The sequence below is a fragment of the Drosophila novamexicana genome, unplaced genomic scaffold (assembly GCF_003285875.2).
Source record: "Drosophila novamexicana strain 15010-1031.04,08,12 unplaced genomic scaffold, DnovRS2.1 tig00000932-arrow-arrow-pilon, whole genome shotgun sequence".
Taxonomy (NCBI): Eukaryota; Metazoa; Arthropoda; class Insecta; order Diptera; family Drosophilidae; genus Drosophila; species Drosophila novamexicana.
The window spans coordinates 1,219,813-1,236,064 of record NW_020824832.1 but is presented as its reverse complement, the minus strand read 5'-3'; the positions used below and the strand labels follow the sequence as shown (position 1 = coordinate 1,236,064).

Below are 16,252 nucleotides of genomic sequence, written 5' to 3'. Positions count from 1 at the left end.
AACAACAGGAGAGAGAGAGAGAGAGCAAAACACTGAAAACGACGGCACTGTAAGAAAGCCAACGAGTGGAAACTTCTCTCCCGCCAATTGTGCAGCTGGCTGCACTACGTGTCTGTTTGTGTGTCTGTGTGACGGCAGCAACAGGCGTGTGCAGCACGTGCAAAAACCCAACAGCAACAACAACGGCAACTTATCTAGGGGCCGCGGGCGGGAGGTGCGCTGTCTTTGGCCCAGGCCACTGGCATTTCTGTTGGGGAACACTTATCAAGCACGTTGTTGTTGTTGCTGCTGTTGCTGATGTTGTTGTGGTTGTCACAGGCGTCGATTCACGCTCTGGTGTGATTCACTGTGTCGTCATCGATAGCAGCGCGCAATTCAGCTCGATTTGAATCGTATTACTGGGTTTTTTTTGCTTTTGCTTTTGCTTTTTGTTTTTGTTATTGTTTTTTTTTCGTTCCTCTCCCATTTCTTTTAGTGTGTATTTTACTGCCAGGTTCTTCTTATACATATTGTTTATATCACGCTCGTCGCTAAACGCGCCATTTAGTTTGATTTGAGCTGCAAGTGCAAGCGGGCGAGTCGAGAATCGTGTATCGAGTATCAAGTATCGAGTATCGATCAAGAGCCGTGAATTAAGCGAAAGTTATTTGTTGAGTAACGAATCATACATTTCGAAACCAAACCGCCTTTAGAAACTGTGCGCATTTATGTATTCAACAGTGGCATGCATTTGTATCTCGAAGACTTATTGCAAATGCAGCTACACAAGATTTGTAAGTCACACATACACACAGACACAGACACACGCCACAAACACACACACTCACACACACAGACAGCGCAGAAACTCTCCACAGAAACTGTTAAACTACATTTGCTAATGCTCATATTCTTTTTCTATTCTCCTTCTTTCTCGCAGATGACAACATGCAACGTTATAACAACAACACCAACAACAACAACAACCAAAACAATAACAACAACAATAACGGCAACAACAGCAACAGCAAACGCTGCGCACAGAAATACGCCAATGGCAACTTAGCAACGGCTGCTGGCCATGGCCCAGCAGCAGCAACAGCAGCAGCAGCAACAACTGCAAGCAATAATTACCAGCAGCAGCAACAGCAGCAAAGCAACAACAGCAAGGCGACACGCAAGTCGCGCTACAACAACAAGCGTCAGGATGTGCAAGGAACCGCCGCCGCCGCTTACAACATGCAGAAGCGCACAAATGCTGCTGGCAACGATTCGTCCTGGCACCGTTTTGTTAGTTCTTCATGCATCGAAGGTAAGTGCAACCACAACAGCAATAAGAACAGCACATGAGCAACAGCGACAATAGCAACAACAATCGCACGCTGATTCATTAAGACATTCGTCGTACTGCTGCTTATAAAATTCCGCACAAATCGCACGCCCATTCACAATGATTCATCAGTCATAGTCGCAACGTCATCGCCAGATTTCTCCAAGTATCTTAATCAGCTGTTAGCTGCCCTCTTTACACACCAGCACACACACACACATACACACACACACACATTTAATTGTATGCAAGTATGTGTACTACTTAGAGAGCACTCACATTGATTAGAGGCATGCCAGCAGGCCGACTATCCGATTATCCGACTGTCCGACTATCCACCTGTCAGACTTCCTTTTGGGTCACGAGCTGGCTACAGTGGCTGCCATAATTATGCATACAGTTAAAAATGATTGAGTGCTAGCAAGTGGAACGACAATCTTACGATTTAGAACAAATAAAAAACGAGCAAGTGCAACTTTATTTGATACACCGAAAATATAATACCCTTGCAGACACATGACTTTTGCTGACATGTGAAAAGAATTGCGAAGCTCTTGATTGCAGGGCTTGGTCCAGATAACTTAAAAATGCAAAAGTTCTTCATACAAATCCCATGTTTCCACCGATTCTTTCTTTACGTGAAAGGGCCATTGTTAAACTTGTATATGCCGATATTGGTAAAGAGCTTATATCTTTATCAAAAAAGTTTTTCCGTGCCCCAACTTAATTTTCAGCCGATCTATAGTATATATATACTTAATAGGTTAGAAGGTGGCTTCTTCTAGGCTCTACATACATATATTTCTTGACAAACATTCTATCTTTCCATTGTCTATATGTACATATGTATTTTCACCTACCTGTCTATCAGCCAGGAAATTTGCCTATTTGTCATTTGTGAATTTTTCGTTTTAATTCTATGTATATATCTATATTTCTTCTATATTCCCTAAAAATTTATCCAAGAATCGTGAAAACATTTTGCACCAAGATTATTCCATAATTGAAGAGTAGCTTTCAAGTATTCTATGTAATTATCTAAGGTTCCTTCCACATTAACCTCAGCTTTATTCAAAAGGTATTTGCTTAAGCAAACCCATCTGCGGACAGTCTCACTCTGATAAGGTTTAAGCATATAGCGTTCCCTTGAAGTCTATACTGCTATATACTCAATCGCGTGATTTTCATTCATTTAAATGACCATCAACAAAACTTGAACATAAAATGCTCAAGAAAAAAAAAGAAATACATAAGTTGTGTGTGTGGGCTAGCCAAGCACTTCAGTGTCACCAGCTGGGAAAATCACAGCTGGAAAAACCACAAGACAATAAAAAATATATAAAATTATGAAAATTTAAAACGCAGTTTCTTAACTCAGCCAATCATAATGTTAGTATGCGCTTATCTATATCGTTTAGACAAGCTGCGCTATCTAAGCAATAACATTTGATTTTATAAGGGGCCCTTAAGGCTTGCGCCCGCCCCGCCCCCGCCTGTGCCCTTGTGCCACTGTGCCAGTTGGGTGTCTATCTTTAGGGCATTTAATTAAAAATATATTTAAAATCCAAAGCGATAAGCATATACCAGTTTATACTAAGGTTTAGTGGGTGGCAAATGTAAACAAACAAATACCAAGACTTTATGCCAGATAATAATCGTTAGGAAGTGGGATATTTTTAGCGAAAGACCTTCTTGTTTGCATGTAATAAGAATGTGGTGAGTATGTGCGTACACTGCCACACTTACACACACACACAAACACACACACACACTCAATCACTCAAACACACACACACACTCTTGCACGCAAATTGACGCTGAGGCATGCGGGTCTCTGATTCGCAAAACTATTTTCAGGCCTCGGTATTCCAATTTCAATTGAAATGTAGAATCATAAATAAGAAAATTGCAGGAAATCTTCGCTTAAGCTAACCGCAACAACCTTAATGAAAATCGTTGCCAACTCGTATACACACACACACACACACACAAACAACTTATGCCAAAGACAAGCGCTTGATTCTTCTCTTTTGACTTTCGCTTTTCATAAATTATGTGTGAAGGTGGCAGACAAAATCAATTAAAATTCACACTCAAAAAGAGGCAAAAGAAAACAAAAAATAACTTCATTAGCTAAACAAATAAACAAAAGCGTGATGAGAAAGCACGCCGATTAGCAATTAGTAAGAGCTTTAAAAAAAACCCAATAAAATATAATACAATAAATCTCTAGTAGGGCAGCTTAAACTGGAAAACACACTGCATATAAAGAAATATTTATCGACAACATATTTATCGATTTTGGGCAAAAATAGGTCATTGATACACCATTGAGCCGGGCTAGAAGTAACCCAAGGTTATAAAATATATCAATCGATTTTGGAAGGTACATCAAATTTAGTAATCGATATTTATCGATTTATCGATAGAGATCAACACTCACCGATTTTGGTATAAATTTGATCATAAACATATCATTGAATCGATTTGAAAATAGCCCAAGATTATGAAATATATAAATCAATATTTACCGATTTTGAGAAAAAGTTCTTCATTAAAGAATCACGAAGTCGGGCTGGAAGTAACCCAAGACTATCAGATACATATATACATCGATATTAATCATTGTTGGGAAAGGTTGGTCATTAAAGAATCATGAAATCATGGAGATTAATTGATATTTATCGAAATAAACATATACGCTTCGCAATGTAAAAATTAAATTACAAAAAATATTTGATCAATTTTTAAAAACTTTGTCACAGATTTGACCAACAAATATATGAAATACTATATATATACTTTTATGCTATAAACATATTTACAATTACACAAATCGAGAATAGAGGAAATATTCGACATTTGCGAGCTGGTCAAGCCATTTAGAGATATGATAAGACTTTGATATTATTAGCCCAGTGATATGAGCAGAAAAATTGCTTACAAATTTGTATTTTTATAGATCGCGTAGATGTAAGCTTTGGCACAAACAGTATGTCCAAAATAGTTATATATATCATAAATACATAATAAAATAAACACTAAATCACTAAAAATAAACCTAGAACCACGTGTCATATATCATAAATAGCGCAAGCATTTAATACTACACGAACTCTCACATAGTTTTCCCTTAGTTTATTTATTTCGTTAATTTATTTGATTTTTGTTTGCTGCTCTACCAAAAGTTTCCAGCGACGTTTTGTTTTTATATTAGCTTTATTTTGTATTTGTTATTGTTTTAGTTGTTGTCACTTGTAAGGCACCGTTATGTCATTTATTAATAGCAATGCCAACAGGAGCCCAAGAACAACAATCTAAGACGCAATACCCGTAGAATCGTCTGATTAGCAGTTCAGATCTCACGCCCGGCGCTACTTGCTGGTGGTTCAGCTGTTCAGCTGCTCCCCTGTACCCCTTACCCATTACCCCTTACCCATTACCCCTTACCCCTTACCCTTCACGCTGCCATTCATGTTGTGGTATCTGAAAACGCGTAACGGTACCGCGTAAACGCCGCGAACTGATAGCCCAAGTCCAACAATCAGTTTGATTTTTCGTCGATTTGCCCCGCCCTGGGGCATTACATAAGTCGTTCGTTTTGTCATTGATTAACACTTGGGGCGCAGCCGCTCTCGCAGTGTGTACACAGTGCGAAAAACTTGATAAATACTATCTACCTAAACATCAACTTCAAAAGATGCGCGATTCATTTCCTATTTGTTATACTGAGTGGCATAGGCGGCAACCCCTTATGGCCTCCTCCAACGTATTTACATATGAAAAGCGTTGCCAGATGTGTAAACTATTTCACAAAATATACTATCGTATCACTAGCAAAGATGCGTCAATTATGACATTTAGCAGACAACTTAACTACACTTAACTAAACACAAACTTCCTGAAAAGCGTTGCCAGATAGTTTTCATAATATATGTTCGTTACGGAAAGCAGAAATCCTTACTACCAGCTTATGCCAGATAGATCATTCAACTACTTGCTTATTAACTCAGCCACAAGCTTTGTGAACGGCGTTGCCAGATCTTGCACTTGTTTATAAATAGTTTTCATATAACATTAAAAATAAAACCGTACTACCTGCTTATGTACACAAAACACTTTACGAAACGCGTTGCCAGATGGATGAACTATTCAACTCAAGCTTTATGAAAGGCCAGATAGGTGCATTTTTCCATAAATAGTTTTCATATTGAACTAATCAAAAAATGCATAATATCCTTAAAAGCGTTACCAGTGAGATGAACTAGGCCATAATAAGTTTTAATATTGACTGCTTATTAAATTAAGCACAAAATTAACATAAAGCGTTGCCAGATATATTATATTATGTTATATTAATTGGTCGAACTGAATTATGTTTCCTATTTGATTAACTCATTTATTTCAAGATTCCTCTTCCGTAATTTTGCATTTTCAGGCCTCCCCCAGTTTCGCGATATCTAATTAACGTCTTAAAGTTCGCCTTGTTGTGTGTAATTAACTTAGGCCAAGCAATTATTGCAGCTGCTGCACAATTCACGCCTCGCTGCCTTTCTTAAAGGTTAATGCGGCGCTGTCTAACGGTGGGGCAAGGCAAGCAGGGGCGGAGGGGCGGCTGTGTAATCCGAAGATGGCGCAAAAACTTGAACTCATTTCTTGTTGCCTTTTTGAGTGATAGCTCGCAGACTGCAGACTGTGTTATGTTGAGAGTGGAACGGCTAACGGTGCGGCACACACACACACACACACACACACACACACACACAGACGGCTACACAATGAAGTTTCTTTGAAATACTCGCATTATTAACCTATTAAATGCTCTGGCACACAAATCTTTTGCTACTAAAAAGGCCCCCTTAAATTATTTCGCTTTTGCCACCAACCCTCCCCCATCAACTTCAAAGATACTTGTTTCACGCTCGCAACGCTGTCAATGGCCAAGGTTAGCACGTTTGCCTTCGAGCAATAGCTCAGAGCTCCGATAGATAATTATCATGTGTATCCATATCAATATCTAGCTATCTAGCAATAGCTACAAAACTATAGATACTATAGATACAGTGCAGATGCACTTAGATACTATTTTTATAGTTGTATCTGTATCTGTATCTGTATCTGTATCTGTATCTGTATCTGTATCTGTATCTGTATCTGTATCTATATCTATATCTATATCTATATCTATATCTATATCTATATCTATATCTATATCTATATCTGTGTATCTGTGTATCTGTGTATCTGTGTATCTGTGTATCTGTGTATCTGTGTATCTGTGTATCTGTGTATCTGTGTATCTGTGTATCTGTGTATCTGTGTATCTGTGTATCTGTGTATCTGTGTATCTGTGTATCTGTATCTGTATCTGTACTTGTATCTGTACTTGTATCTGTACTTGTATCTTCAGCTGTATCTGTACTTGTATCTTCAGCTGTACTTGTATCTTCATCTGACCATTATCTGCATCTGCAAATCTATCTGAATCTCTATCAAAATCGGTTATTTTATCTCATCTTCATATGTATTCGTATCTATATGTATATATAAACATATCTATTAACTTATCTATATTCCATATGCCTTATCTCAATCTACAAATCAATTTTCTTTATCTATCACGTTTGGAAAAGCCCTGATACCGGGGTATACTCCAGTCTTATCTACATTAATTCAGTTTGATACCAATCTCGAGTAATTTAATTGCAGTTATCTATTAGATGAGTATGATTAGCTATAGATATATGAAAAAATATGCTGCTACATGGGACAGGGCATTATATATATATAGATAATAGGGCAATAATCATCCCTTCTCTTCGGCGACCTCCAAAGGCTGCTTGCTTAAACTAAAAGCCACAGTTAAGCCTCGCGACATATGTAGATAATATAAATGTAGACGATGTTTTGCCTCAGGTTATTCAAATTATATAGATGGTCCTCGTATCTCTTCGTGCTACGCATTTCCATCTCTTTATACAGCGTCGTTGTCGCCTTTTGGTGCTTTGACCTCAATGGCCATTTCGCATGTTCACTTCGTATCCCCTGCAGTAACATATAATAAGAAGGGGTCCCAAGATTTCCATGGAGATTGTTGTACACATGAGTTCATATTGGTTGGTTACTTAAATCAAAAGATATTCAAGCCGATGCATTCAATAGTCTGTGCGCTTTTAAAGGGTGTCTGTTGGTCGGGCACTCTCACGATTACAGCCTTGCAGCTTGTTCAGCTGCTGCATATTAGCTTAAATTTAAAACGAGCCTAAGTATTGCCAAAGTACGCCACATAGTAGCGCATGGAACCATAAACTCCCCAACCATATGCTCCAAAAGGCAACCCAAGATTTGAATGTGAGCTGGCAATTAAGTCTGCGAGTGTCGTTAGTTTGGCGTTGAACTGATTCGTATTTGAGGCCAGGTTTTGGTCTGGTCTTTTGTGTTGGCCTAGGGACAGGAAATAGCGCGCTGTTTGGCAATGCGAACTGAACTTTGGTGGCCGCCAGCAAGGAGGCAAGGAGGCTTGAGAGACAGTTCAGCTGGCTGTGAATGGAATTATCAGTGGCAGATATTGATAAAGCTCTCTGGACATGCTACTTTAATCGTCTACATTAATTTGGGTCACATTGCTGCGTTATCTGTTTGTGCAAACAGACATCTCCAAACGCTTCACAAATGCAACCCTGCTGCATTCGCCGGCTGAATGTCATAGCAGTGAGAGTACACAGGCAAACAGCGTGTCATAGCAGTGAGCGATTGTGTGTGTCTTGATTTACGATGCCTGCTCGAAAACTCAGTTGTAAATTGAACTGATTTCCATATTTCACTTTCGGGATAGTTTAGCCGAGGCTCACGGCTGTCAGCTGATTAGGGGCATAGTAACGTGCGGTCTACTTGACAACCAGCTAGACAGTCGCTGGGGCTGCATGGGCTAAGCAAATTGCCATTGGCAACATCTTATCGCCTAACCGCCCGGCAACCAGCAAGAGACTTACCTGGGACGGCTGAAAAGCCTGAAACGAAATGATAACTAACCAAAAAAGAAATCAATAGCCAATTATTTTGAAGCTTATGACTCACATAATACTTAAAGCATTTGTTTTAAGCGTTCTGAGGCTAAAGTTCAATTATCAAATATTTTTATCGCAATTAAGGCTATAAAACGGTTTTTAAAACGAACCGATTCGCGTCGGGATTTGCAATTTCTTTTGTGCTATGAAACAAATCTTAAAACAAGCCCGAAATGAATTGAAATGCCCCAAATCACAAATAATATGAGCCCCAACAATTGGCTTTTGTCTAACCATATTTGGTAGATCAAAATTTTGGCTAAAAATCAAATTTAGCCAGCAAATTCTATATAAGAATTTCTGAGGCTTGCAATATTTTGAGTAGAACGGGCAATTTTGAATATAGACAAAGTATGACAAAGGCAAAGGCAAAGACAAAGGCTTAAATGGAAACAAAAGGCGGGCAGTGAATTTGAACCGTCAACCGTATTGCCAACCTTTTTTCTTTGGGTTTTGTCGCCCAGAATTATAATAAAAAACTTCATAAAGTCTCGCTCACATAGTCTCGACATAGAATCAAGTTGCCTTCCCACTAGTTAATTTGCTAAACAAAAGCATTTTGAAAATACAAACAAACACAAAATTAGATTATATCATTGTCAAAATGATTTGCATGCACATTTTCATTTCATTTCACGCTACAGGGCACAGGGAAACCACACAGAGTAAAGCAAACAAAATACAAATTCTATTATTCGATTGTTCGGCATAAATAATGCGATTTTTTTGTTGTACGAATTTGTGGCTTTGGATGCCTCACATGGTTTTGTTGTAGTTGCTTTTGTAGTTGCTTTTTCACGCAGTAAGAGCAACAGCAACAGCAACAAGCAAGTAAGAGGTTCTAGTCGGGAGCTCCCGACCAGGGGATACGCTGAACCCTCTTATTCCAACACCAAATGCAGGTCGCGCTACGCGCTCTTTTGCTTAAGTAGTAATAAAGATAAATTAAAAAAAAACCCTTGGTGGGGTTCGAACTCCCAACTGACCACATGACTTGCTGCCGTCTCTACTCATCAGCCACACCAGCCAAAAAAAAAAACAAATAAAATAGTTTCCTCGGTAGGGTTTGAACTCGCAGCAGACCGCGCTACTTGTCGCCGCCTCTACCCAACATCCACACCAATTATTAATTTTTAATGAGAAAAAAACGAATTATGTAGCAGCACAGAAAACAATACAATCGCAATTGCAATGCTGTTGATAGAATTCAAAGCAGACGCGCATGAATGTATGTGTGTACACGTATATAGAAATGCTTGCAATTTGCGCTTGCTTCTGCTAACACGTGCGCAGTCAAAACACATCACTTTTGTGTGTTTCTTAACCGGTATTATCTACAATTTATCTTATTGTACCATAGATTATTTGTGTATTCTTAAAAAGTCAATTGCATTTAAATTGAGGCTTGTATTGATGGGCAATGCAAGTTGGATTATAACCTTGATTTTTAGTTTTGTTGTGGTAGAGGGGAGGTGGCGATAGCTATAAAATGAAAGATAAGTACTAACTCTTATAGGTTCTGAAATCCTTGCGTTTTTTGCATACGGGCTGACGGACGGATAGACAGGCAGACGGACATGGCTAGATCGACTCGGCTATTGATGCTGATTAAGAATATATGTACCTCTTGCTTTTTAGATACATTTGCACAAATGTATCATACCCTTTTTACCTATTTTCAATGGGTTCAGGGTATAAAAATGCCAAATTATGTAGTGTGCGCCTACTTGATGTTTTATACTAAATGTATTATATATATATATATATTATATATATATCATACATCAAGTAAGCGCACACTATATAATTTGGCATTTTTATATATTTAAATACTAGACACTATGTTAATACATAGATTATCAAGCGGCCAGATCGTAAAGCGCGCCACAGTAGCCACAATTGTATTTCACCTTGCAATCTTATCAGGGACTCTGAATAGTTGTTGCGGCTGATGTTGTTGTTGTTATTTCTTTGGGTGCTGTAACACTCGCCGGGTTATACATAGAGCAAAGCTATTGTAAGCTCATTTAAATGACTTTGGGCAGGGCTCTACGCCTAGTATGACATTAATCAGATCTTGAGAACTTGACTAAACGCATTCGACTTTTTTTGCACCTTTAATCTCTATAAGATTTGAAGCTTGAGTACTATATCGTTTTCACATATTATTATTATTATTTTTAATTTTTTTTTTTTTTTAATTCCAAACAAACGGTTTCCTAATATTTACGTAAGATCTAAAGCAGCTTTCGCAATTTATTTTATTTAAGCATTTTTTTCCACTATAAATCTTAGAGCAATTATTTTACTTAACAGCTTTGCGCAACTGAAGTTTAATTTTTTTTAAATTAATTTTCAGCTATACTTGACAATAAATTTTTATTAATATTTAAGGCAACTTTGGCTTTCGTTTGATTATAAAATGAAAGCTTGAAATGTTAACCGTCAACTAAACTAATGAAAACCAACTTTAATCACTTTAACTTAAATTCAAGTTTCTCTAAATATTTTTTAGTTAATCTTTTAGTCAATTAGTTAAATTTCTGGCAAAACATTTAATTTTGCTTTCAATTGTTTTACTAACTATTTTTTCAACTTGAACTCCAAACGCGTGTCATTACAGCATAATGACAAGTTTTTCTTCTTCTTATATCTAACAGACATGCTAGAGCCTTCCATTTCGTGTGCGTGTAACAGAGATGGCAATAGGCACCCGCTCAAAGCTATGCTTATATGTGCGTTCCTGTCTTTTTTGAAAGATAGGAACGCACCTCGCATAATTATGTTATGTTTACGTTTTAATCACATGTGAAAAACACACACACATACGCACACAGAAGTACGCACGCACACATGAATATTTATATGATTTTCAAGGCTGCTGAAGATTTTGGCGCGTGTTGTGTGCTTAGTGATAAAACAGTGTGTGTGTGTGTGTGTGTGTGTGTGTGTGTGTGTGTGTGTGTATGTGTGTGTATGTGTGTACGTGCGTGTGTGTGTTCGGGAAGCTCGTTTATCTAATCGCCAAACAGTTTTCAATGCGTGTTAAAGTACGTGTTGCACATGTGTAAACAATAATTGGGGGACTCTCAGCTGCTGCTGCTGGGTTGGGATGGCAACGCGGCGTATGCGTGATTTATAACTTCGTGCGGAGAAATTTGCTTGGCATGCAAAGCCAGCAGCAGCAGCAGCGGCGATTGGCTGGTTATTATCGACCAATTGACGTTTCAGATCACGTGCCCAAACAGCCAGCAGCTATGATGCCAAATAGAGCTCCACATACACACATCCGTGGTGTCCTTCACAGAGTCAACAAACTTGTGATCACATATATTATAAATGTATATATATTTATATATATATATATATATATATACTTTTCGAGTGGGCTGTTCAAAGTTGAGGAAATGCGTTGGCTGCACTTCGCACAGTCACAATTCATCAGGCGTTAAATTGCCTGAGAGCAAAACTCTACAAATTGTCTGTGCAAATAGGAAGCATGCAACACAAACAGATAACAAACTGCTGTGCATCTACCAAAGACTTGAGCTACACATATTTGCACTAGCTGCCAGTAAATATTTGCTTGTGTGCGTGTGTTAGCTAATTAAATATTTGCCTCAAACTTGTCTCTAGTTGAACTTAGCTCTGGAACAGTTGGCCAGTTAATAATAAAAAACAATGTTCAACTATAGTTCGGATCAGCATTTAAATCGGATCCATGACTTACCACGTGTCTTGCACGAAACAGGTTAACAGCTTGGCCAGCTCTAGCCCAACCTGACCCGCCCCCTGGCCGCTACTCTAAGCAGCGCTTGGCAACGACGACAGCCACGCCTCTGCCTCAGCTCTCAGCTCTCTTGATGAGCCTAAATGCGGAAGTCACAAAATTTATTTATAATAATTATGCTGATAATGAGTAATAGTCGGCTTTTTTGTAATTCCAGCCAGCAGGCAACAGGCCAGCACACGCCCCTTGTGGGCGCTACAGCTTTGTTGTGTTGTCGTGCGTACAAATATTTTGTGAATAACTTTGCACATACTTTGTGGCCAACAGCACGACGCGCAGATACCCAGTGTGCCGACTGAAAAAATTCACATCCGATTTGACTTCAAATATACATAGTATATAATATAAATACACTCAAAAAAATTGTTGCTTTTAATTCTAGAAAATTGTCATAATGTAAAAACTGTGAACAAAATTGTTCTTTTCATTATATGACAATTGCTTTAAATTAAGTTAAACATTTTTGAGTGTAGATTTAAGGCTGCGAACCGGGTTTGAGCCCAAACCCGAACCGTAAAAAAACTTAAGGGCTTAAGAACAGCCAAACCTAAAACTGAATCAAACCAGATGCTGGTTCAAAACAATTTCTTTTATTTATTTTGTATAAGTTTTAAGCTCTTGACGTATTTTTAATAATAATTGACCGTGAACCGAACCACTGAAACCGTTCGCTGGGTATGCTGCAAATAATAGACTCTGAAGCTGGGTATTTAAGAGCACAAACAAAATATTATGAATATATAACAAAATAAAAAAAGCACGTGGCGAGCAACGATTGCGACCGGCTGATAAGGCCATAAACACACACTGTCTTATCAGCTCACAAATTAGCAACGTAAATTGACGTCAGCTTTATTTACTACAGCTTAAAAGAAAACGAAATAAATATTTCGATTTAGTTATTCACATGCGGAATCTCTGCACAGACAGTCTGTGATTAATTCACATCAAAATGAACTAGTTCACGAGCGAAACAGAGCGCGGTAAATGAAAATCGTTTTAGATTAAGTTAAAATTAATTTATGGCATATGCTTAAATGCTTGAACATTCTAGCTAACGCTAAGTGAACTAGTTCATAAATGAACTTAAACGATCAGGCATAATTTACGGCGAGCTCATGCACATTCATTCACACGTGAATGTTTTAGCTAAGAGAACTAGTTCAATGGACCAAAAACGGTAAATTCATAGAGTAAAGTTATCTAGAGCCGTAGCTCATGAGCAAACAAGTAGATAAAAGGGAACATACTTAAAGCTAATAGTACTAGTTCATGAGTTAAATTAGTTCAAGTTGGAACTAGATCATGAGTGAACCACAGAACCAGTTCCATTATTTATACAAAACTAAAAAAAAATTTAAATATTAACCAATTTGGTTATTTTCTCTTTTGTTCTTTTTAGAGAAATATCTGGGCCAACACAATCCTGGACATCGCAACAGCACAAGCAGCGAGGCGACCAGCGAGGACATCAACTCGAGCGACGAGCACCTGAACCTGAAGTCTAAATGCCGGCCGGCCAACAACAGTCATCCACTTGGCGGCAACAATGGCAATGTCAATGTGAATTGCAACAATGGAGCCGCCGGCTGTGGCAGCAAGTCGCGTTCCAAACGGCAGCAGAAGGCGCAGGCTATGAAGCAGGCATTGACCAGACAGACGGGACAGGCGCAGGCGCAGTCACAGGGGCAGGCCATACTGGAGCAGTGTGGCAAGTCGAATGGCAAGTGCAAGCAGGGCAAGTGGCGCAACAACAACAACAACAACAACAGCAGCAGCAGCAGCACCAACAACTGCAATCAGAAGCGAGGCAACAACAATGGCAAAGCCAAGCAAAGCAAATGCAACAGCAGCAACAACAAGCCGCACAATGGCCACAACATCAACAACAACAACCACAACAGCAACGACAACAACTGCAACAACAGCAACAACAACTGCAACAACAGCAACATTTTAAGCAACACGAAATGCGGCGCCAACAGCTCGAACTCCTCATCGGCGCTCAGCTCGCCGGGCAGCTCGCCAAACGGCAGCAGCTGCAGCAGCATACGCAGCAGCAGCGGCAACAGCAGCGGCAGTGGCAGCATCGGCAAGCATGCCCCAAACTCGGTCGTCGGGTGGCAGCGCGAGGAGCGGCAGCTACACAAGGCGCAGCGGCAGAATGTTAACTTTCTGGTGCCGCCGCTGCGGCAATACGAACGCCTGGACATCGACGACGGGGCGCTGCTGCGTCAGCTGCGTCGCTACCTAATCGATCAGAATCTGCTGCGCGTCTACGGCTTTCCGGTGGCCAGCGTAGTGCACGATGGCGCCATTGAGATCTTCAAGTGCTTGCCGCACATGAGCTTTGCCGCCGCCCATGTGATGGCCGTCACGGAGACGGCTCTAACGGTAATCAATTGCCATGACGGACTTACACTGAACCCCGGCAATTTCGAGGAACCGAACATTGAGGCCACCGAGCAGCCACCTGGCGACGGCAGCAGCAGTAGCAGCAGCGACAGCAGCGACAGTCCAACGGCAACATCCACAGACTCGGGCAACATTTCGCCACGCTCACTGGACTCCGAGTCGGGCGGGGAGTGGAGCGGCAGCGAGTGCGAGTCGGCGCCAAGCGCTGAAAGCGGCTACGGCCTGGAGCTTTATTGCAATTATGCGCTCGTCGAGCGCAGCCTGGCCAAGCAGTGCGTCCGCTGCAAGCGGGACTTCCTGGTCGACGAGCTAAGCGGCCAGTACTTGACGCGCGAGGGATGCAGCTATCATTGGGGCAAATATCATCGCTGTTATGATGGCAGCGCCTGGATAAGCCGCTGGACCTGCTGCAATGCCAGCGAGGAGTCGGCGCTTGGCTGCACACGGCACGAACTGCACGTGTGGACGGGTTCGGTGGTGGGCGTGAATGGACCCTATCACGATTTTGTCCATACACGACCGCGTGCTGCATTATCGGCGCGCAGCCGGGAGCCGCCCGCCGTCTATGCGCTCGACTGCGAGATGAGCTATACGGGCCGTGGCCTGGATGTGACCAAGGTCTCGCTGGTGGCGCTTAACGGTCAGCTGGTGTACGAGCACTATGTTCGACCCGATGCCGATATTGTTGATTACAATACACGCTATTCGGGCGTTACCGCCAAGGATCTCAAGTCGAGCGGCGTTAAGACGCTCGCCGAGGTGCAGCGCGATCTGCTGGAGCTGATCGATGCCGAGACCATACTGATTGGACACGGCCTAGACAATGATTTGCGTGCTCTGCGTATTGTCCACAATACGCTGATCGACACATCCATCGCGTTCCCGCACACAAGCGGCTTCCCCTATCGCCGTGCCCTACGACATCTGACCAAAACGCATCTGAATCGGGAGATCCAGTGCGGCGATGGCGCCACCGGGCACAGCAGCTTCGAGGATTCGCGGGCCTGCATGGAGCTAATGTTGTGGCGTGTTCGGCGCGAACTCAATGCAAATGCCACAAGCTGGGATGATTAGAGGGCGGCGGGTTCAACCCTTCTTGCTCGTATTATCCTAACAGAACTGTGGGCGGGGCCACCAAGTACTTTTTAGTCTGTAAGACGTTGCTAGTTATAGTTCATTTTTGGGGCGTACCCGCACTGGTCGCCTCTTGTATTTAATCTCAGCCTATGTTTGTTTTGTCCTCCTGCGGCCCGCACTCTCACCCCTCACCCCGCACCCCGCACCCCAAACACCTCCCTCATTCACCATCCCCCAACCTCAGCGTCATTTCAAGAACCGCCAACAACACAACGACAAATGAGCATATGGCCATGGCGTTGCAATCTGGCGATGTGTGTTTGTGTGTGTATATGTGTGTGCGCATGTGCGTGTGCGTGCGTGTGCGTGTGCGTACGTGTTCGTGCGGCAGCGGAGCGCAATGCGAACTGAAAAAGAAACCCAAAACAACAAAAAAAAAACAAAATAACTAAAAAAAATTAACAAAAAAACAAACAACAACAATATGACAAAATGTCGTTTATATAGAGCGAAGCCTATTTTTAGTTATACGATATATATAATTACATACATACAAATACACACATATATATGTATATGTATATGAATTATACA

General features: G+C 40.9%; 1 protein-coding gene across 1 annotated transcript; it reads left to right on the top strand.

Moving 5' to 3' along the window:
• The first annotated feature begins 1,146 nt into the window (after positions 1-1,146).
• Positions 1,147-16,252, top strand: LOC115765093. Its single transcript, XM_030708477.1, has 3 exons — positions 1,147-1,291; positions 13,569-13,975; positions 14,066-16,252. Exons 1-3 carry the CDS (start codon positions 1,219-1,221, stop codon positions 15,653-15,655), a joined length of 2,070 nt encoding a protein of 689 aa, XP_030564337.1. The 5' UTR covers positions 1,147-1,218; the 3' UTR covers positions 15,656-16,252.